Here is a 24,312-nt window from a genome sequence, read left to right as displayed (position 1 = left end):
CAGGATTGCGCGGATTACCTCAGCCATTTGCGTTTGAATAGCGTGCGCTCTCCGTGGGCGGAGTCACATTACATTTGAATGAATGTGTTGACTAATTAGGTCGACTGGAATCGCTCTCTTTTAATACAGATTTCACAAGATGAGAATATTTGTTTTTTATATAAATTACTTCATTTAAAAGAAGAGATTTCAAGCTTCATAAAGACATATATCACGTGTATGTGTGAGAAGTATTCACTGAGTTATGGTTCATTTTCGGACGCGTTTCAGAATGGACTACACGGACAGAGAGAAGGCAGAACTCGCTTCGTGTTTATTTTTCTTTATTTGTCGAAAAGCTCAACACTATGTTTTTATTGTGAGTATACACAAAAATAATACACATTTAACAGAATCGATTGATGTATGGAACTCCTATGGAAAATCAAAGTCAACAGAGTATTCATGAGTTTCTTTTACACTGATAAAAAAAAAGCGAGCTGGTATCGCCGGCGATACCGTCGACCTCAGGGGGTTAATGGTTATTGTACCTGAAGATTTGGATGTAGCACAGGTTGAAGAGACAATGCAGACAATCAAGTGCCTGGGCCGCGTACGAGTAAGAGGAAGGATGTTCAGAGATAAGCTCAAGTGTTTCCTTGTTCTCTGTGAGAGTAAAGAGAAAATTGATCCAACATTAGTACCCCCTGAAGTCTTGCCTGTTTCTGGAGCAGAACCTTGGAAAATTGTCACCTCAAGTGGAGATGATACTAGTTCTGAGGATTTTGCTAGAAAAGTGCACACCCTACTTCAGAGTGAAGGGAGAAAAGTTGAGGATATTCAGGCCATGTTTTCATCCTCTGCGTCCGAAAACTCTTCGCCTGATGCTATTATCCGTGCTGTTGGAGATCTGTTAGAAAAGACTGGAAAGACTTCAAGTGAAGTAGGAGGTTATAGACGGTTGAGGATGTTCTCTGGAGCAATACCTACTCCTGCAGGCGAGGAACCGTTTGAACACTGGATGGAACAAGCATGTTTGATGGTGGAAGAAAGCGAGTGTCCTGTCAAAGAGAAAAAAAGGAGGATCATTGAGAGTTTAAGAGGCCCAGCATTAGAAATCGTCAAAGCTGTGCGTGATTCTGGCTCTGATGTTACTCCAGAGGAGTATTTGGATGCCCTCGAGCAAGCGTTTGGATCTGCAGAGTCAGGTGATGACTTGTATTTCGCTTTTCGTTTGTTGCAGCAGCAAGTAGGAGAAAAATTGTCAGATTTCTTAAGGAGACTGGAGCGTGTCCTAACCAAAGTGGTTCAGAGGGGTGGCATACCGGCGGACTTCCGTGATCGAGTACGCGTTGAGCAATTGCTGAGAGGTGCTGTTGGTGCTGACTTGATGCTGCTTCATTTGAGACTCCGAGAAAGAAAGACAAAACCTCCTAAATTTCTTGAGCTGTTAAGCGAAATCCGGGCTGAAGAAGAATATGAAGCTTCTCGTGCAAAATGACCACACGGGTACAAAAAATCAGTACAAGTGTGGAAACGGATGGTAAGCAGAAAGAGATTCAAACTCTGAAAGCTGAAATCAAAGAGTTAAAGTCCCAGTTTGCCACAATGGTAACTCAGCCCGTGGTAGAACACAAACCCACCTCCAGTCTAAAAACAAATGCCAGTGAAATTCAACAGGAAGGAGAAATTGCTTTTCTTAAGAAGCAAGTGAAGAGCCTTCAAAGGAAAGTCACAGGGAAAAACTGTCACCATGAAGGGGTTTCAGCTCTCACCCTAAATGCCAGTACTCCAAGGAAACCACTGGTAAGTCCAAGAAAGCAATACAATGACTCTGAAGAGTACTTTTGCTACAACTGTGGAGAGGAAGGGCATATTGCCCCATGATGTCAAAATCCTGAGAATAAGGATAAAGTCATTCAAAAATTGATTCGGACAAATAGAAAAATGAAATGGGGACAAAAAGAAATGCCTGCAGAAACAGAAAAGAGTAATACCTCCTGTTCAGCGAAAAAGAGTGCTGTTAGTTCACTTTGTGGAAAGCAAATTCCAGACTGATAGGACCCCCCTCTACTGTACAGCTGCGTGTAAATGGACAGCCATGCTCTGCCTTATTGGACAGTGGGTCTCAAGTGACCATAATCTTTGAGAAGTGGTACAGAAAATATCTACCTGAGGTTCCCATCCATCCTGTGTCTGGGTTGGCTGTGTGGGGTTTAAGTGACTCCAGTTATCCGTATATAGGGTATGTAGTAGTGAACATTGAGTTCCTAGAGAAAACTACTGGTGGCTCAGAAAGTCTTTCAGTTCTGGCACTGATCTGTCCTGGTCCTACAAGCCCTGACCAGACTGCTGTGATCATTGGCACAAACGCCAGTCTGTTCACCCGTTTGGCCCAGTTATGCAAAGAGTCAACAGGGACCGATATTGCGCATACCTTGGGTATAAAAATTGAGCCCACCTTAGAGAAGGATGGTCCATCTTGTTCGACAGCTACCATACCTTTTGACCTGGATGATGCGGTCGGATGTGTGAAGTGGCCAGGTCCTGAACCCCTGAGTCTCTCGCCCAGAGGTGAGTGGTGCGCAAAATGTGAGGTGGAAATGAGAGAGCCTCTTGAGAAAGCAGTACTCATGATAGATGCGTCTTCTGTGACTTCAATTCCGGCTGGAGTGTTAGTACAAACCGTCATAGTGCCAAGTGAAGCAATGGAAAACAGTCAGTTACTGGTGCCCTTGCAAAACGACTCAATGAAAGAAGTGACCATTCCGGTAGGAACTGTCCTTGGCCATTTGTACCTAGCAGATCCAGTTAGCCCTTCTTCCGTGAGTGAAACTGTTGATGAGATGATTGATCCAAAACTGTTCAACTTTGGGGATTCATCCATTCCAGCAGAATGGAGGGAGAGACTGCAACAAGAGTTGAGCAAAAGAACTAAAGTATTCTCGCTTCACGAATGGGATGTAGGACACGCTAAGGGAGTAGAGCATAACATACGGCTCTCTGATTCAAGACCCTTTCGAGAGCGCTCTAGGCGTCTAGCACCCGCAGATATAGACGATGTGAGGAAACATCTACAAGATCTCTTAACTGTTGGTATTATCAAAGAGTCTCGCAGCCCATATGCATCCCCAATTGTGATTGCAAGGAAAAAGAATGGAGCAGTCCGTATGTGTATTGATTATCGAACCCTGAACGCAAGAACTGTTCCCGACCAATACACAACACCCAGAATTGATGATGCACTGGACTGTCTAGCAGGTAGTCAGTGGTTTTCCGTTCTCGATTTAAGAAGTGGCTATTATCAGATAGACATGGCAGAAGCTGACAAGGAAAAAACTGCTTTTATCTGCCCTTTAGGATTTTTCCAATTCGAGAGGATGCCACAAGGGGTCACTGGAGCGCCTGCGACGTTTCAGAGACTAATGGAGAGAGTCGTCGGAGACATGAACCTACTCCAAGTCTTGGTGTATCTAGACGATTTAATCGTCTTTGGAAGGACTCTGGAGGAGCATGAGGAGAGACTCATGAAAGTACTGGATCGTCTGGAGGAAGCTGGATTAAAGGTGTCCATTGACAAATGTCATTTTTGCCAGAATCGAGTGAAGTACGTTGGACACATAGTATCCAAGGATGGAATAGCAACAGATCCTGACAAAATTGAGGCTGTGATCAGTTGGCCCCAGCCATCGGACCTGAAATCCCTGCGATCCTTTTTAGGATTCTGTGGCTACTATCGGCAGTTCATTGCCAATTGCTCTTCCATTGTTAGGCCGTTGACTGAGCTTACTAAGGGCTATGCGCCGACACAACAAGGAAAGAAGGCAGGCAAAGAAAAGAGCATGACCTACTTCAAGGAATCAGAGCCCTTTGGAGATCGATGGGATGAATCTTGCACGTCCGCTTTTAAACAGATAATTCATTGCTTAACACATGCTCCTGTTTTAGCCTTTGCCGATCCCAGTAAGCCGTACATCCTTCATGTGGATGCTAGTTTGAAGGGCCTTGGGGCTGTGTTATATCAAGAACACCCTGAAGGATTGCGGCCAGTGGCTTTCGCAAGCAGAAAATTGAGACCAGCAGAACTAAGGTACCCCATTCATCAGCTGGAATTTCTTTCATTGAAATGGGCAATCGTGGACAAATTCCATGATTACTTGTATGGTGCCAAGTTTCATGTCAGAACCGATAACAACCCACTCACATATGTGTTGACATCTGCTAAGCTGAATGCAACAGGCCACAGGTGGCTAGCAGCTCTTGCTACGTATGATTTTAGCATTCAGTATAGACCCGGAAAGAGCAACACAGATGCTGATTTGTTGTCCAGAAGATTTGTGGATGAGGATGAGGCTAACAAGTGGAGGGACATACCTGTGTCTGGTGTAAAGTCCATATGTCAACGGGTGAGTTCTCAGGTGCCTTTGGAAGACAATCCTAGATATGTGGAACAGCTAGGAGCCCCTCCAGAGTCCATACCAGAAGCTTATGCCTATCCCACCAGGTTGGAGCTTAATTCTTTACAGTTGCTGTCTCAACTAGAGTTGATTAAAGCTCAGAACGAAGATCTGACTGTGAGACAGGCGATAACTGCACTGAAGGAACGAAAGTGGTCAAGCAAAATAACAGATCCCGAAGTGGTGGCATTGAGGCATGAAGCTGGAAAACTATTAATGAAAGATGGATTGCTTCAGCGAGTAACCAAAAAGTCTGATCGAGAATTCTTTCAATTGGTTTTGCCCACCAAGTTCCGAGAAGTAGTTCTTAAAGCCATGCATGAGGATCTAGGTCATCTGGGGGTAGAAAGGATTACAGAACTTTTGAGAAATCGATTCTATTGGCCCAAGATGTCTCTTGACGTGCAAGAATATGTCAAGAACTGTGGAGCTTGCATTACTCGTAAGAGTCCATGTCAAAGAGCTGCCCCATTGCATCAGATAACGAGTAGTGGGCCGATGGACTTAGTGTGTATTGATTTTCTTTCTGTGGAGCCAGACTCAAAAGGTTTGGGCAACGTGTTAGTAATTACCGATCACTTCACACGTTATGCACAAGCGTTTCCCAGTAAGAATCAAAAAGCTCTTACTGTTGCTAAAATACTGGTAGAGAAGTACTTCATTCATTACGGCCTACCAGCACGCATTCACTCCGATCAGGGTCGTGACTTTGAGAGTCGGCTGATAAAGGAGTTGTTGAACCTGCTTGGTATAAGAAAATCAAGGACAACGCCGTATCATCCTCAGCGTGACCCGCAGCCTGAGCGGTTCAATCGTACCCTCTTAGCTATGCTTGGAACCCTGAATGCTGAGAAAAAACAAAATTGGAGCCAACAGATACCTTACTTGGTGCATGCTTATAATAGTACCAAAAATGATGCTACTGGGTACTCGCCCTATTTCCTGATGTTCGGGAGAGAAGCCCGGTTACCTGTAGATATCTGTTTCGGAACTTCACCAGATGGGATGGATGATGTGTCACACTCACAGTATATAAGCAATATGAAAAAAGATCTGAAACGGGCTTACCAGTTAGCAATGGAAGAGGCTGACAAAGTCCATCAAAGGAATAAAGGATCATATGACAAACGAGTGTCATTTCAATCCTTGAATTCTGGGGATCGTGTGTTGATCAAGAACTTAGGGTTGAAAGGTAAACACAAGCTTCAAACCAGATGGAGTCCAGTACCCTATGTAGTCTGTGAGAAACTCCCAAATATACCAGTATATCGGGTAAAACCTGAAACAGGAAGCGGAAAGGTCAGAACACTTCACAGAGACCAATTGTTACCCATAGGGCAACTTGTGAGGTGGCCACAGAGCAAAGTGGAGAGAAACCCAGTGAGGAGGAAGAAAAGAACGGATGTTGATGCTCCCGCACTGACAAATGAAGATATATCATCTTCTGAGACTTCCTCTGAGTTTGAATACAATGTTTCAAAACCTTACAGATCATATCTGGAGGGAACACTGAATAAGAATGACACTTTGCCCAGCCAGTCAGAATTGGTATACCAGGAAAGGAACCTGCTCCATGAAGACCTTGGTACTGAGGAAGAAGAATTGGTACATGAAGAGGATGCAGAGAGCGTCGTTTAAAGTTCGTCCAGTTCTTCTGTAGAAGATGAAGAGGAAAATCAAGAAGAGACAAGCGAGCAAATGGAAGAAAGTGAACCAGTTAGGGAAAAAAGGAGAGTAAAGCCAGTTGTTAAACTCACCTATGACAAGCCAGGGAAGTCAAGAGATCAGCCCCTAACTATTGTGCACAGAGGAGTAATAATTCAAATAGGAAAAAAAGTCAATCACAAGAAACGTTAAGCAGTTGTGTAGGTAAGATCCTAAAAGAAAATATTAGGTAGTCCACTAGTCTGTATGGGGACATCCAGACATTTAAAGACCTGTCAGAACATCCTGAATTCCATTGCTCCTATGAAGGCCAAGCGGCCGAGGAAAAAACATCAACCATGGTCAAATGACTCGATTCGCTCACTTGGGAAAACTTGTAGGAGGTATGAATGCAAATGGCATAAGGATAGGTTGCAGGTTTCCTATGAACTTATGAGGGAATCTCTATCAGTATTTCAGAAAGCGGTCAAGGTTGCAAAAGCTAAATATTTGTCAGAGGTTATAAATAACAATTGTCATAGCTCGAAAATATTATATTCTACTATTGATTCTGTCTTAAAGGTATAGCGGAGGATTTTTTTTACTTCCGGGTGGATAACCTATACTATTGGTCCTCCTGATTGTCATCATTCTGGTGAATCAATCAAACTTATTCAAAAAGTGGAGAGGGTGGGTCTTATCTAAATTCGGAAAGATCCTCCGCTATACCTTTAAATCCGGTGGTAAATGTTTTTATAGATGAGTCTGAAACTACATGTGAGAATTTAAAAAAAAAATTTGTTGAGAAAGTCATTAGGCTGAGGCCACAAAATTCTCTTTCTAATTCTGACATATATGATGTACCACGGAGCCCTGCTACTTGGTCCTCCTTTGATCCTATTACTCTCCCTACTTGCAAAAATATAATTGAACATTTAAGACCCACTGTCTCTCCTCTTGATGTCATGCCTGCACACTTTTTAAAGCAAGTTGTAAATACTGTTGGTGATGATGTGTTATTCTTTGTTAACTTGAGTTTGATTACTGGAATGGTCCCCGATAGTCTTAAACATGCAACAATCACTCCAATGTTAAAGGCCCCAAACTTAGACAAATCAGTCGTGGCACATTTTAGACCAATCTCTAATTTACCATTTATGGCAAATTTTTTGGAGAAAGTGGTGCTATTTCAATTACAGGCTTTTCTTAGTACAAAATTTTCATTTATGAAATTTTTCAATCTGGTTTCAGAAAATTACACAGTACTGAATATGCTCTACTAAAAGTTTCAAATGATATTCTATTGGCTACTGATACCGGAAATGCTGTAGCTTTGGTCTTACTAGATCTCAGCTCTGCCTTTGATATGGTAGACCATAACATACTCATTTCTCGTTTAAAAAACTGCATTGGCCTTACAGGTACCACTCTTGAATGGTTCCAGGCCTACTTAAGTGACCGTAAGATTTCTGTTCGTATTGGACAACATACATCCTCCACTGCTCCTTTGACTTGTGGTGTCCCTCAGGGTTCCATTCTTGCTCTGATTTTATTTATGATATATTTGCTGCCCTTGGGTTCAATCTTTCACAAATATGGGATTTCTTTTCATTTATATGCTGATGATGCCCAGTTGAATCTCCCTTTAAAACCTAATGACAAACATGCAATGGGAGTTCTGATTGATTGTATTCAAGAACTTAAATTATGGTTAACAAATAATTGTTTGACATTAAATGAAGACAAAACAGAAGTGATTCTGTTTGGGCCTAGTCATGCTTTCAATGCCAGCACCTATGACCTTGGTTATTTAACCCAACGGGTCACACCGTGTGCAAAAAAATGAAAAAAACGTTAACTGACGTCAAGTGTCGCAAAGCACACGGTGCTGCACCTTGAATTGCGCATTTACAGGAAAAAAATCGAATTAATTTACATTTAATTTAAACATTTAATTTCAGTTTACTCTGTTGTAGTTCAACAATAAAACAAACAAAAATGTTATGTCAAATTAGAAATGAGGATCTGTGTCGAAGGTATCACCCCCCCCCCCTCCCTCCTTCCTCGGACGGTATGGTGGGCCAAATCAAAGGTTACCACGGGCCCTAGTTTACACAAGACTAATGACAAGACAAGGGACACCTGTGAACAATGAAACTATGAAACAATGAACCAATGACAACATGACACATCAGACAAGGGAACACATGGCAGGATCACATGACTAACGGGGGACCACATGACAGACATAAAGCAAGACAAGAACAAAACGTGACAGATCCCCCCTTCGGCTCCCGACACCCAGCAAAAAAACAAACAAAAACCAAACAATTTCAGGAGGGTGGTGGAGCGGATGAGGTCTTGGGGGAGGGATGGTGGGCCAGGCCCATGCCGGGGGACAGGACATGGGACGTGGCATGGCATGGGTGGACCTGGTTGGCTATGAAGCCGCCAGGGTGGACCAGGCAGTTCAGGTGGACAGAGTGGACCAGGCAGTTCACGTGGACAGGGTGGACCAGGCAGTTCAGGTGGACAGGGGGGACCAGGCAGTTCAGGTGGACAGGGTGGACCAGGCAGTTCAGGTGGACAGGGTGGACTAGGCAGTTCAGGTGGACAGGGTGGACTAGGCAGTTCAGGTGGACAGGGGGGACCAGGCAGTTCAGGTGGACAGGGTGGACCAGGCAGTTCAGGTGGACAGGGTGGACCAGGCAGTTCAGGTGGACAGAGTGGACCAGGCAGTTCAGGTGGACAGGGTGGACCAGGCAGTTCAGGTGGACAGGGTGGACCAGGCAGTTTAGGTGGACAGAGTGGACCAAGCAGTTCAGGTGGACAGGGTGGACCAGGCAGTTCAGGTGGACAGGGGGGACCAAGCAGTTCAGGTGGACAGAGTGGACCAGGCAGTTCAGGTGGACAGGGTGGACCAGGCAGTTCAGGTGGACAGGGTGGACCAGGCAGTTTAGGTTGACAGGGTGGACCAGGCAGTTCAGGTGGACAGGGTGGACCAGGCAGTTCAGGTGGACAGGGTGGACCAGGCAGTTCAGGTGGACCAGGCAGTTCAGGTGGACAGGGTGGACCAGGCAGTTCAGGGGACCATATTGTATGAGGCCGCCAGGGTGGACCACGCAGTTCAGATGGACAGAGTGGACCAGGCAGTTCAGGTGGACAGGGTGGACCAGGCAGTTCAGGTGGACAGAGTGGACCAGGCAGTTCAGGTGGACCAGGCAGTTCATGTGGACAGGGTGGACCAGGCAGTTCAGGTAGACAGGGTGGACCAGGCAGTTCAGGTGGACAAGGTGGACCAGGCAGTTCAGGTGGACAGGGTGGACCAGGCAGTTCAGGTGGACAGAGTGGACCAGGCAGTTCAGGTGGACAGGGTGGACCAGGCAGTTCAGGTGGATAAGGTGGACCAGGCAGTTCAGGTGGACAAGGTGGACCAGGCAGTTCAGGTGGACAGGGTGGACCAGGCAGTTCAGGTGGACAGAGTGGACCAGGCAGTTCAGGTGGACAGGGTGGACCAGGCAGTTCAGGTGGACAGGGTGGACCAGGCAGTTCAGGTGGACAGGGTGGACCAGGCAGTTCAGGTGGACAGGGTGGACCAGGCAGTTCAGGTGGATCAGGCAGTTCAGGTGGACCAGGCAGTTCAGGTGGACAGGGTGGACCAGGCAGTTCAGGTGGACAGGGTGGACCAGGCAGTTCAGGTGGACCAGGCAGTTCAGGTGGACAGGGTGGACCAGGCAGTTCAGGTGGACCAGGCAGTTCAGGTGGACAGGGTGGACCAGGCAGTTAAGGTGGACAGGGTGGACCACGCAGTTCAGGTGGACAGAGTGGACCAGACAGTTCAGGTGGACAGGGTGGACCAGGCAGTTCAGGTGGACAGAGTGGACTAGGCAGTTCAGGTGGACAGAGTGGACCAGGCAGTTCAGGTGGACAGGGTGGACCAGGCAGTTCAGGTGGACAGTGTGGACCAGGCAGTTAAGGTGGACAAGGTGGACCAGGCAGTTCAGGTGGACAGGGTGGACCAGGCAGTTCAGGTGGACAGGGTGGACCAGGCAGTTCAGGTGGACAGGGTGGACCAGGCAGTTCAGATGGACAGGGTGGACCAGGCAGTTCAGGTGGACAGGGTGGACCAGGCAGTTCAGGTAGGCAGGGTGGACCAGGCAGTTCAGGTGGACAGGGTGGACCAGGCAGTTCAGATGGACAGTGTGGACCAGGCAGTTAAGGTGGACAAGGTGGACCAGGCAGTTCAGGTGGAAAGAGTGGACCAGGCAGTTCAGGTGGACAGGGTGGACCAGGCAGTTCAGGTGGACAGGGTGGACCAGGCAGTTCAGATGGACAGGGTGGACCAGGCAGTTCAGGTGGACAGGGTGGACCAGGCAGTTCAGGTAGGCAGGGTGGACCAGGCAGTTCAGGTGGACAGGGTGGACCAGGCAGTTCAGGTGGACAGGGTGGACCAGGCAGTTCAGATGGACAGGGTGGACCAGGCAGTTCAGGGGACCATATTGTATGAAGCCGCCAGGGTGGACCAGGCAGTTCAGGTGGACAGAGTGGACCAGGCAGTTCAGGTGGACAGGGTGGACCAGGCAGTACAGGGGACCATATTGTATGAAGCCGCCAGGGTGGACCAGGCAGTTCAGGTGGACAGAGTGGACCAGGCAGTTCAGGTGGACAGGGTGGACCAGGCAGTACAGGGGACCATATTGTATGAAGCCGCCAGGGTGGACCAGGCAGTTCAGGTGGACAGAGTGGACCAGGCAGTTCAGGTGGACAGGGTGGACCAAGCAGTTCAGGTGGACAGAGTGGACCAGGCAGTTCAGGTGGACAGGGTGGACGTGTTTAGTCTTTCCGCTATCAAATTACGCCATTTAAATAGCGAATCCGCCATGTCGCAAGTGCAACTGGCTTTTAAAGGGAATGGGAGATGAGACTCTGATTGGTTTAATGCATGTAAATCCCAAAACACACCCATTACTCATTAAGATAATAGGAACAACCCTTTTAGACCATGTGCCTGGCGCGTCAACCTTTTTCCCGTCGTTAAACTAGCAAAAGTGGATTTGGACACGTCCTAACTGCACTTGCACCTTGTGCTTTAGACCACGTGCTTAGATCGTTAAAATAGGCCCTTTGTTGTCCTTAATGTGAACAGGCCTTAAGACTAATTCTTGTTGTAAAGTATAAATATGTGGTGTATAATAAACAGTTTGGCTAGAAAATCTAGCAGTATTTGTATTGTCGTGACACTTTGGGGGTCACTTTGCACTGTAAAAATTAATACGCCATATCTAATCGATACAAGTGTGGCAACTGGCAACAGATTACAAGCAATATTATTAATTAAATTTAACAAATTAGAATTGAATAATGATTAATCAAATTAATTCCTTAAAAGTTAACCATTTAAAATGAGTAAAATTGTCAACAATTCTTTTTAAACATTTTTTTGTTATTGCCAACATTGAAGAAACCTGATGTTAACAAGCAGAATCACTGAAGGAGAAAACCCTAATTGTAAGTCGCCATTATGGTGATTAGTGTTTGTTTTAGTTGGGCTCTTGATCTTAACTCATTGGGTCTCATTCATGAAACATTCGTAAATATACGAGTAAATATGTGAGTGATTTGTGCGTAAAGAGACCTTCCCGAAAACTCTTCTCCTGATTCACAAATACTTTGTAAACGTCAGATCTGATAGTGAAATGAGTGTGAGTGTTAATGAATTCCAATCAGTCATAAATTGGACGCGCGTGCATGCTCATTCTCAATTACCATAAATCCCACCCATTAAATCCGACTGACAACTATATATGGGCATCATATTATGACACCAAACGAAGGATTTCAACATGTCTTCTCAAAAGCGAATGAAAAAGAGAGTTTAGCATCATGCCCTTGCTGTGACCTTGCACCCTGATAATAACTTTATATTTTGAGAATTTTCAATGTAGTACATCAGCAAGTTAAAGTTATAAACTCTCTGATGAATAATAAATGTGCAAAAAAAGATTCAGTAAGGAGGAAATCTGAGAGTAAAGCTGCTCTGATGTTAGGACTCATTGTGACCGTTTATCTGCTTTCCTGATTTCCCACAATATGATATTTCAGCAAAGCAACCTTTCTGGTCAAACTCTTGTGTGATCGTCATTTTGTCTCTCAATTTTTGTATCCAATTTATATTAAGGTTGGTAAAGCACAAACACATTGTAGCTTATGTCATAGACTGAGAGAATATCTATTTCCTCTGTTGTAATAATGAGGGAAATGACAGATATGATGTTATATTTCACTCCTACATTGGTAGTACGATGGAAATGCCATCTGAGAGAGACATAAACAGAGAAGCATAGCTAAAATAAATATTTTGATTGTGTTTGCATAATGTTTTTAATAGATCATTAATTCACCTAATGAAATTTGTCATTATGTCTCACATTATTCTATAGGTTTATCTTTATTCTATAGTTTTATCTTGAGATTTTTCTATGAATGCTTATAGAAATATGCACCATATTCAACATATTAACATTGCAAAATTTGGTAACAATTTTTTTTACAGTGTCCTTGTTATATATCTGAAAAATGTATTTACCATAGTAATAACAGTAAATTATGCATAATTACATGCAACTAACCCTAAACCAAACCATAATGCTAGCCTAACCTTAAAGTACATGTTGTTAATTAATATTGCTAAGTACTTAAATATATAATTACACTAACAATGACACCTTAAAATAAAATGTAACCAAAAATGTTGTTTTATGTAATGCGTGTGTGTGTGTGTGTGTGTGTGTGTGTGTGTGTGTGTGTGTGTGTGTGTGTGTGTGTGTGTGTGTGTGTGTGTGTGTGTGTGTGTGTGTGTGTGAATGAATGAATGAATGAATACTGAATATACACATGCATGTTGGGTGTCCATATTTTATGGGGACATAGACATAGGTCTATGGTGGAAGAGTGGGGTAACATCTCACAGCAAGAAAAGGCCAGTCTGCTACAGTCCATGAGGATGATCTGTGGGACTTACAGCAGCTCCTGGCTACACCAGATATGACTGCTTATTTTCATATTGTTCAGGGACTCATTGTTCCATTTCTTTTCATCAAATGTCTGCAGAACTTGTTTATTTTATGTCTCAGTTGTTGAATCTTTTTATGTTCATACCAATATTTATACATTAACTTTTAACTGCTTTTTCCCAGAAAATGTCTTAGAGGACATCACTTTTTTACCGAGTTTAGTTCTGTATGACTGTCCCTTTTTTGTCATTATGTTTTTGATAACACAGATGCAACATGACTGATGAAAGTGATTAAGCATAAAGCACATAATATCTACATTTACCATTTATTACAGTACATTGAGGATTTATGCTGCATGCTCAGATTATTAAATGAGCTAATTTAATACAATTTATGAACATTGTGTCGATTTATTTCAATGTGTGTGGAAAGAAGTTAAATTGAACATCAAATGCAGAAAACATACTCTCTGAAATAAGCTACACACTAAGATACATGTAGTGTAAATTACAAATATAAATCCTACAAAGATAATCATATCCTTTATGAGTGACAGCTTTAACAGTTTTATTACAATTGATGCTCTGTAAAAATATCAACCAGAGAGGATGATGGCTGAAATATCTTCAGAGTTAAGATGTGTTTAACTGTCTTTTTAAACCAGGGATAAAATAAAGCATAGATCAGAGGATTTAGACCTGAATTTGTGTACACAACCCATGCCAAAACATTTATGGTTGTGGAAGAGTTTACTGATATAGAACAGATAAAGTATGGAACATAGCAAAGCATATAAACTATCACAATGATTCCTAATGTCAGAGCAGCTTTACTCTCAGATTTCCTCCTCAATGAACCTTCCGTTACACATTTACCACCCTTCATCAGAGAGTTTATAACTTTCACTTGCTGATGTGCAACATAGAAAATCCTCAAATATAAAGATATGATTAGGGTACATGGAAAACTAAAAGACATGAACAGATCAATAACAAACCAGGCAAAACCCATCGTAAGAGAACACTTTCCATAACACGTGTCTGTTCTGAGTGAAGTGTCAAAATATCCATTATTAATTATAAGGATAGTGTAATAAGTTGAAAAACAAACCCAGCTCAGACAGATGCCTATTAAAGTTTTAGTTGTGGTTATTTTCTGTGGGTACAGTAAAGGGTGACACACAGCCACATAACGATCAACAGCAATTAAAACTAAATTAATGAGAGATCCTGAGAAAACCAATCCAATGATTATCATAAACAGTTTACATAAAGTGTCTCCAAAGTACCAACACGTCTCAATCTGCTTAGAGCCCTCTATGGGTAAAAGAACTCCCATAAGCATGTCGGCCACAGCCAGAGAGAGAATAATCAGGTTTGTTGGAGTGTGAAGCTTCTTGAAGTGAGAGATGGAGATGATCACCAGCAGGTTCAGAAACACAGTCCATGTTGACAGCAATGATACAAACACATACATGATATTGTATTCATATATAAAGCGTTTTCCCTTGATACATGATGAGTTGACGGCAGGAAAGCAGTATTGAGTCTCATGATCCTCTGTCTCATAGGCCATGAGTGAGTCTCCTCATGTTAGGAGTTTGTTCTGCTCTCTTTCTTGTCTATAATTTATACAGTGTCTGGATCAGACGGCCCACCCATCTCCTGCCCAGTGATGATGTAATATACAATTTTTTTTGTTGTTGTTGTTGTTATTAATTTTGAAATGCAATTAATTTCTTCAGTCCAGATTAGAATTCTCTTACACTGGTCAAAAGTTAAAGCATTTTTTTTTTTGCATCGTTTCTTCACTGTCTTGGTATAGTTAAGTATTTCCACATGTAAGTTAAGCACAGGTGGAACTGAACTGAACACAGGTGTGGTGGTTTCTGCTTTAATCAGTAATCAGCCACTGTAGATCACCCTTCCTTTGAGCGGCTCCTGGAACTCATCTGAGGGGTCTCTTGGTGTGGTTAAGATGATTTCTGTGAATTAGGAATGGGGTCCAGAAATAGAGGGGTTATGTCATCCATTGGAACTCAAGAATGCTTGAGCTCTCCATAACCCTCCCAGTTTACCCTGTAAAATAACTATTGCAATGTAATAGGTAGGCAATAACTGTCCTGTTTACAGAACACATGATCAAAAATGGGGAAATAATCTTTATACTGTACAGTGAAAAAGCTATTGAATTGAACATATGTGTAATATTATATGGACAAAAAAATACAATAAAAGTAATAAAAATACAAAAAAAATAGTCTGCTTACCCACATTCTACAAAATATCTCTTACCGGTTTGGTAAAACACGAGTGCGAGGGCTTTTTACAATACAGATGTCAGTCAATCGTTGTCGATCGTACCAACTGATGGGATCACGCCAGGGAGCCAGATGTCTTCGATATTGTATACAAATCAAGCCAAATGAGCTTTGGCAGGTGCGCAATCCACATGTGTATAACAAGGAAGTGGATACACCCACCATTCATTCTTATCGCTTCGGAGCCGATCGGTTGTTATGTCGATATCTCTGAAAGTGTACTTTAATAACAAGCCTGTGTGTTGGCATTTCTGTTGGAAGCTCTCCCAGTGCTGACGTTACAGCGTGTGGCAGCAGTGATCGTGAGCTTCTGAATCTCTTAACTGCTGTTCTCACAGCAACCTTTGTGTTTGTTGGCTGACAGTCGGTTTAAGGGCGAGGAAAGTGAGTGCTTCACTTTCTGCGGCGACACTGACGGGAAACCCCGTGCAACACCCCCTGCAATGACATCCCTCTGTGCACCAGCACTGGTGAAGGGCGTTATTCCAAGGAAGCAAACACGGGTGAGTTTTTCATCTTTCTTCTCCGGAAGAAGGATGTCTTTCCACCTGTGCGCTGCTGGATGTGGTCGTTCCCTAGCCCTCTGTGATGGTCACAATTTCTGTGTCGTGTGTTTGGGCATACAACAAGCTGAGGCAGCTTTTGTGGATGGTGCATGTTTTCTTTGTGAAAATATGCCTATCTCGGTGTTGAGATCTAGACTCACGTTCGCTCACGTTGCACGACGTGCAAAAGGGTAGGCCAGACTGTCAGCTCATGGGTGATCTCAGTAAGGCAACCGACTTGGCTCTTCTGAGCACAAGTGTGGCAACCTGCGCGATCGGTCTGGCAATGTCCACTCTGGTGGTTCAGCAGCGCGATCATTGGCTCAGTCTGGTTGATATGGAGGATGCGGACAAGGTTCGGATCCTGGACTCCCCAATTTCCCAGCCTTCTGTAGCTCAGTCGCAGGTGGAGGAAGCCCGACTCACCCTGCTGCGACGGCCTGCTGAGGATCTCATCCCGTCGCCACTAGCAGTCACTCCACCAGCACATCACCGAGGGCCACCACAGCTTGGGCCTCAGCATAGAGCTAGCCGTAGGCAGGCTGCCCAGCCTGTGTCAGATCTTGCCAGTCCAGGAGGCAAGAGTAAGCGTCACTGATACAGGCCACCCAGGGTTGGGGACAAAAGTTTGTCTGGTGGTTGTTGTTCCACCATTTTCTCTCCAGAGTACAGTGGTTTCCGAATCGCCAAAGGGACAGAAATTCTCAACCCTGGGTTTCAAGAGGTTCAGATTATCAGACACCCCAGATCGGTCTGGCCTGCCTCAATCCCCTCTTATGTCGCCAGTTGGCAGACGAGTACGGTTCAAGGACCCAGGTTTGCATCCTCCCGTACTCAATGCCACCAAGTGGTGGCAGGTTCGTGTGATATATACACAGACCCCCCTCTGGACCCCCTTAGGGCCCTCCGTGTTGGGTCCCTGCCCTCCACTTCGCTGCCCTCCTCCTGGTACGTCAGTGGTGCCACGAGCCCCCCTGGTACGGTTTCTGCAAGCCTGGAAAGACCTCTGCAGACCGTCCGGCTGGCTCCTGAGCACCATTGCATGCGGCTACACGATTCAGCTCCACTGGCACCCACCCAGATTTGCTGGTGTTCGCTCCACGGTTGTGAAGAGCAGATCTGCCCCAATCTTTCGTGCGGAAATTGCTGTCCTACTGGCGAAGGATGCAATAGAACCAGTGTCTGTAGCCGACATGAAGCGAGGGTTTTACAGCCCTAACCCCCAATTTCCACCAACTGCGGAACGGCTGCGGATCCGCTCTGGAACGGCGGCGGAGTCAATAGGTTTCCATTAAACTGCGGAACGGTTGCATTCCGACTCCGTCCCAGCTCCGGCGATCCGCAGCCCTCCGGAGCAGATACGCAGAGCTTCTATTTTTGCCGGATGCTGCAGCCGTTACGCAGCAATTCAGCACAGGGCAGATTGTGCGGGACAGGTTATATCGCGCGATCATACGTGAATCTCGTGGGTCCTCGTGACTTCAGCTGTCAGTCATGGCCGCAGCCGTTCTGCATCAAATCCGGACCTGGTGAGTACTGAAGGACGGCGGAGCATGGAGCCGATTCATTGTGCCAAAGAAAGGAGGTGGATTAAGACCATTCTTGGACCTACGCATCTTGAATCGGGCCCTTTACAAGCTCCCGTTCAAGATGATAGTACTCAAGGACATATGCAGATGTGTCCGTCCAGGAGATTGGTTTGCAGCGGTAGACCTGAAGGACGTGTACCTTCACGTCTCCATCCTGCCGCAACACAGGCCATTCCTGAGGTTCGCGTTCGAGGATTGGGCGTATCAGTACAAAGTCCTACCCTGGACTGTCTCTGTCCCCCCACGTCTTTACGAAGCTTGCGGAGGCGGCCATTTCTCCCTTGAGAGAACAGGGCGTAGAACTACCTCGATGGCTGGCTGATACTGGCTCAGTCGCGGGAACAGTTGTGCGAACACAGAGACTTGCTGCTCCAGCATATTAGTCTATTGGGTCTTCAGGTCAACTGGGAAAAGAGCAAGCTCACCTCCGGGCAGAGCATCTCTTTTCTCGGTATGGAGTTGGACTCGGTCAAACAGACGGCACGTCTAACGGAGGATAGTGCCCAGTCGATGCTGAACTGCTTGGATACGTTCAAGAGCAGGAAGGTGGTTCAACTGAAATACTTTCAGAGGCTCCTGGGGCATATGGCTTCCGCAATGGCAGTCACGCCGCTGGGGTTGTTACATATGAGACCACTTCAGCATTAGCTTCTTGGCCGGGTCCCATGGAGGGTGTGGAAAGACGGCAGGTTCCTGGTTGCTATTTCTTTGAACTTGCCGGAAAACCTTCCAACCTTGGTCAGACGCTGTGTTTCTCCGGTCCGGTGTGTCCATGATACAAGCGTCCAGACATGTGGTGGTGTTCACAGATGCCTCCAAGACAGGTTGGGGGGCCAGGCACGATGGGTATGCAGTAGCAGGATGCTGGACAGGTCCTCAGCTGCATTGGCATATCAATTGCCTCGAGTTGTTAGCGTTACTACTTGCTTTGAGACGCCTCAAAACGCCGCTGCTCAGCAAGCATATACTGGTCAGATCAGACAATACCACGACCATGTCATACATCAACAAGCAAGGTGGTGCACGTTCACGTCATCTGACACAACTCGTCCGTCTCCTTCTTTTGGTGGAGTCAGAAGCATCTGAGGTCGCTTCGTGCCATTCATATTGGAAAGAAAAGAAAATAGTGTCACAGTAAGTTCAGTGATCAGTAATTCAGTAAAAGTTTAATAATTTAGTTAATTTGTATATATAGCCGCTCTGGAGAAAGCAGTGATGTCATCGTCCAGCTCAGTTAGGTTCTCATAAAATGGTGTCAATGTAGGCTGATCAATAATATTGTTGAATATTAAATAAAATGGTGCCTACTAAGCAAGCCAAAAGCCAATGGCGACAAAGGCAACAGTGGCAAAGAACCAAAACTCCATCAGGTGACAGATTGGAGAAAAAAAAACTTGGGAGAACCCAGGCTCAGTCGGGGGCCAGTTCTCCACTGGCCAATGAGCGAACAGTGTATGATTATGATCCAGGCAGCTTTACAGGTCAGAAGTCAGATTGGATTGGAACATTCAGAATATTATCTAGTTCCATTTGGAGTCATCACGCACGTATGGAGACGGGTTTGTTGATGATCATGCCGATGGCTGTCGTGATGAGGCCGTCACAGGGGAGAGTCTAGTTGACACAATCTCTGGTGACACTTCAGGGATGCGTTGTGGTCGTGTCTATGCGCAGGTCCTCCATCTGGTCTGGATATGGCCCAGATTGGCTGACTTCATCAGGCGTTGTGGGTCGTGTCTACATGCAGGTCCACCATCTTATCTGGATACGGCCGGAGTCCACCTCACTTCAGGAAACGCAGAGACTGGTTGACACTTCAGCACTGCGTTGTCCTCGGGTCCAGCCGAAGGTCCTTTATCAGATCTGGATACGGCCTGGATCCGGCAGGCTGCGGTAAACAGGTATAAGCAGAGAGACTAATATTAGCGTAGATGCCAGGGGCGTAATTTGTGACACTAATAGAGAGATACAACCACGATCGGATGATAAGAGCAAATCAGTTGTGACTCTAACGAGAGCCGTCTCAGAACTATGGTACGGTCTAAATCCGGACTGGAAATCCTCAGATACAGTATCATTTCTGTCAAGACTGCAGATGCCCAACACCTATGAAGAGACGATGCCAAACCCCGCAAAGACTTCAGATGATGCAAACTCTGAATCAACTTGCACCAGTGCTATCTTTTCTAAATGTCATAATCGTTTATTAATAAGTATTCTTTACTTCAATGAGCTCATTGTTTCTGCATTAAATTATTACATTGTTTAAATAATTTTTTTAGCTAACTGTGACTTTGTATATATACATTTTTGAAATACATAACTTAGACAGTTGGCTCTGCTAGCAGAACACTCTAAAGTGTAATATGGACTCATGTACTTTCTGCAAAGCTGCTTTGAAATGTTTATTGTGGAAAGCGTTATACAAACAAACGCGAATTGAATTGAATTGTGCCTCATGAGTGCTTACTTGGAAAACCCTGAATGGAGCCATATTTTTTATTTTGAATCAGATTGTTACTTTAAATGTAGCAGCACAAATCATGAAGGTTGCAGCTGTTAAGCTGTTTGTCCTGAGTGACTATTTTGGTCACATATAATGAAGTTTGACGATTCACTGCACTTTGAAAAATTCACTGCAACCTTTGGTGTGGGCCTCTCACAAAGGTCACATGGTTTGTTGTTTTTTCCATACAAGTTGTGGCAAATGTCTTATTTCAAATAAGTCTTCAGAAAATAATTTACATTAAACTCTAAAGACCAATGACAATTGTTATAGTGTGGAAATTGCAGTAATTTGCAAGAGACAACTTCTCACTTTGAGCACACGGATGCGTGTGTTGTTTATTTTTCAATGTAAACAAAACCGCAGATCAATGGCGCTGAACAGCGTTCTGCGTCATCACGCTTTCCCAACATCTTAAAGGGGCCGCGATCCCTGAACAGTTATGCAGAAAAACAGTGTACAGAACTACACTTAATAACAAAGGTGAATTATGTCTTTCACATTCACTACACACGTCCCCCCAGAATTCACCATAACAAAACAAAAACAATCAGTCAACGTGGAGGTGGGCGTATCAACCGGCCACAACGACTGCGCTGTACCGAAGGTCAAGGAGACCCCAATGCAGCCGGTGTAAAGTCATTACACGGGTGAGGGGCATGAAGTGTGGGAGGCTTGAGTGGGATGGGAGCACAAGGTGGGGGCAGAGCAGGAGGCCGTCCACGTCGTGGGGGCTGGGCCAGGTCAATGGGCCTGGCCACGTCCAAATGAGCCGGTTTAAGGCGGTCAATGGAGAGTCGCTCCGGTTTGCCACCCCTGTCCACCACAAAGTGTTTGTCCCCTTGCTCCAGAACCCGGAATGGGCCCTCGTAGTGGTCCCCTGTGGGCATCGTGACGAATGAAAACATAGTCGGCTGTTTGAAGTCCTGCGGGGATGTGCGACTGAGGGAGGCCGTGACGGGAAGTGGGGATGGGTGCAAAAAGCCTCGCATTATCCAGTAGAGTAGACCGCTGGAGAGAAGCAGACCAGGGGACGGAGGTGTTAGGGACAAAATCCCCTGGCACTAGCAGCGGCTGTCCGTAAACAAGTTCCGCGGATGAGGACTGAAGGTCCTCCTTTGGTGCAGTCCTGATGCCCAGCATCACCCACGGAAGCTTGTCGACCCAGTTGCTGTCTTTGAGGCTGGCACGCAGGGAAGCCTTCATCGACCTATGAAAACGTTCACATAGTCCGTTAGCCTGTTGTTGATATGCAGTTGTGCTGTGGAGTATCACTCCGGCTCTGTGCGACAGCGTCCCAAAGCTCAGACGTGAATTGCGCACCTCGGTCAGAGGAAATGTCCGAAGGGGTACCAAAACGGGCAATCCAGGTGCCAATAAATGCCCGTGTCATCTCGACAGACGTCACAGATGTCAGTGGCACAGCCTCAGGCCAGCGGGTGGTCCTGTCAACCATGGTTAACAAATATGTGAAACCTTGAGAGCAGGGCAGAGGACCAACCAGGTCCACGTTCACGTGGTCAAAACGCCTCTCAGGAACTGGGAATGATTCTAATGGGGCTTTAGTGTGGCGGTGTACTTTGGCCCGTTGGCACTCAACACAGGTGTTAGCTCAGTCCCTAACGTCCGACTTAGGGGTGTAACGATACACCAATGCCACGGTTCGGTTCATATCACGGTTTTGGAGCCACGGTTCGGTTCGGTTCGGTTCTGTTCTGTTTGCTGTGGGGGCAGGGTTCATGGCAGGGCACCACCAGCAATAATAACACTAGATTCACTTTTAACTTAATAAAAACAACAACAACAACAACAATAATTTAAATTAACTTTATTCATTTTATACATTGGCTTTAGAGCAGTTAGCACACCTGAGTTAACTAAAATGAAATAGCCTAAATGTCTCCACTGACTAGTCAGAAATAAACTGCACACCTGAGTAGGGTTGCCAACTTCAGAAAAGTAAAATGCGGGACAATTGTGGTTCTTTATAGGAAAATGAGGGACACTCAAAATATTTACTGTATCGCACAATGTACATAATTTCAGTGTCTGCAAACTGTAGTTAAGTATAGGCTATGTTTAAAAGGTTATCAGACAAACACATTTGTATTGCTTAACCTATTTATGTACAATTTAATTCTAAAAATAATTTTAATGTCATACAAAAAAATATATGTCACATTACAAACAAACCACCATTCAAAATAACCGCATTTATCTGAAGTGGAAAGCTTTTTTAACATTATACATAGGCCTACAGTTCAAAAGTTTGAGGTTAAGATTATTTTTTGGGGAAAGAAATTAAAAAAAGTAATTGCCTACTTTTATTCAGCAAGGATGCATTACATTAATCAAAAGTGACAGTACATTTATAGTGTTACACAAGCTTTCTATTTCAAGAAAGCTTGGGGGGGGGACGGGACGGACAAAACCGTTTTAAACAAATAATAATCAGAAATGTTTTGTGAGCATATTATTCCCTCAGGTAGATTACATGTTTTCTTGCGTGGCTGGATGTTGGACTCATGAACAATAATCACGTTGTTTGCATTCGCCAAAAGTGATTTGCCGAAATCAAAACGTGGACAGTGGAAGGAAATTACCGTTAGCGCGAGACGAGTCCGGCTTGAAGCGGAAGCGGCCAGACGGCAGAGGATTATGTTCGCAAATCAAACAATGATTAAAAAAAGCTGTGATATGTCATCATATTGGATGATGACAGGTGTCAATGATCATTCTCAAGATTCGTGATCAGCACTGCTGCTGTTGCTGCTGTATCAATATCAGTCCGTGGTTGTGACCGCAGGGTCTTCAATCACAATATGCCGCGGCACGGAGTTGCCATCCTGAAGTGCGTATGTAAACTCCCGAGCGTGATCGATCACCCAAATCACGTGACATGCACTTTATTTAGTAAATAATATTATAATAATATTTATTAAAACTACAGCTCTTATTAGTTGTTAAAATTGTACTCATTAATTACTATTTAATCAAATGTCAAGGAAGAAAAAATAGTTTTGTGACAAAGTGAAGTGAGAGTTGGGCAGCATGGGGCGGGGCGCGTTCGGTTCGACATGTGGGTATCGCGGTTCGAACCGTGGCTGTTGTATCGCTGTTTTTCGGTTCGGTTTGAATATCGTTACACCCCTAGTCCTTCTTGAGGCCGCGCCAAACAAATTTAGCTGCAATAAGTCTCTGTGAAGCTTTCGCCCCTGGGTGGGAGAGACCATGGATGGCATCAAACACTTGTCGTCTCCACCCCGAGGGAATGATTGGCCGAGGACTACCTGTGGAGATGTCACACAGGAGCGTTGTGCCGGCATCGGCAAAAACCACGTCCTCAATCTGCAGCCCAGTAGTAGAGTTTTTCAGATGTTGCACGTCTGGGTCTGTGGTCTGAGTCGCGGCCATGTGGTTGTAATCTAAACCAAGATGGACTGCCCCTGCCACGGCCCGTGATAGGCAGTCCGCCACGTGGTTGCTTTTACCGGCAACGTGCTGCAAGTCCGTGGTGAACTCAGAAATGTAAGACAGATGCCGTTGCTGGTGGGCGGACCACGGCTCAGCCACCTTGGCCATGGCAAAAGTCAGCGGCTTGTGGTCCACAAAAGCAGTGAAGTGTCGGCCTTCTAACAGCGAACGAAAGTGTCTAATGGCGAGGTAGAGACCCAGCAGCTCCCGGTCGAAAGTGCTGTACTTCCGCTCCCAAGGGCGCAGCTGACGGCTAAAGAAAGCCAGCGGCTGCCAGGCCCCGCCTATCCACTGCTCGTAAACAGCGCCGACAGCGTAATCCGAGGCGTCCGAGGTGATGGCAATGGGGGCTGTAGGAGAAGGATGCGCCAGCATGGTGGCGTTCGCTAGTGCTGTTTTAGTGGCATCAAAAGCCTTGACTCTGCTCTCAGTCCAGTCCACAGCGTGTTTGGGTTTACCCTTCAGGGCCTCGTGCAAAGGCCCCATGAGCTGAGCGGCTCGAGGGATGAAGCGGTGATAAAAATTTACCATGCCGAGGAACTCCTACAGGGATTTGACAGTGGGTGGGCGTGGGAACTGTCTGACCGCCTCCACCTTTGATGGGAGAGGAACTGCCCCGTCCTTAGTGACTCTGTGTCCTAGGAAGTCGATGGTGGAGAGACCAAACTGGCACTTGGCGGGGTTGACAATTAGTCCATGGTGGCTAAGCCGCTCAAAAAGGGTTTGGAGGTGCGCCAGGTGCTGAGACTTGGACGTGCTTGCTACCAGGATGTCATCCAAGT

At 45.4% G+C, this 24,312-nt stretch overlaps 2 protein-coding genes across 2 annotated transcripts; one reads left to right on the top strand and one right to left on the bottom strand.

Annotated features, from left to right (window-relative positions):
• Window positions 1-517: 517 nt before the first annotated feature.
• Window positions 518-1,480, top strand: LOC308696692 (paraneoplastic antigen Ma2 homolog; the record flags this gene model as incomplete). The annotated part of the gene is made up of 1 exon (XM_081375588.1): window positions 518-1,480. The coding sequence occupies one exon, from the start codon at window positions 518-520 to the stop codon at window positions 1,478-1,480; it is 963 nt and encodes a 320-aa protein (XP_081231714.1).
• A 12,186-nt stretch (window positions 1,481-13,666) lies between these two features.
• LOC308691560 (trace amine-associated receptor 13c-like) lies at window positions 13,667-14,710 on the bottom strand (the record flags this gene model as incomplete). The annotated part of the gene is made up of 1 exon (XM_081366917.1): window positions 13,667-14,710. The coding sequence occupies exon 1, from the start codon at window positions 14,669-14,671 to the stop codon at window positions 13,667-13,669; it is 1,005 nt and encodes a 334-aa protein (XP_081223043.1). The 5' UTR covers window positions 14,672-14,710.
• Window positions 14,711-24,312: the final 9,602 nt, after the last annotated feature.

This window comes from Scardinius erythrophthalmus (genome assembly GCF_964197995.2).
Source record: "Scardinius erythrophthalmus genome assembly, chromosome: 1".
Lineage (NCBI taxonomy): Eukaryota > Metazoa > Chordata > Actinopteri > Cypriniformes > Leuciscidae > Scardinius > Scardinius erythrophthalmus.
This window is presented reverse-complemented; position numbering and strand designations above follow the sequence as displayed.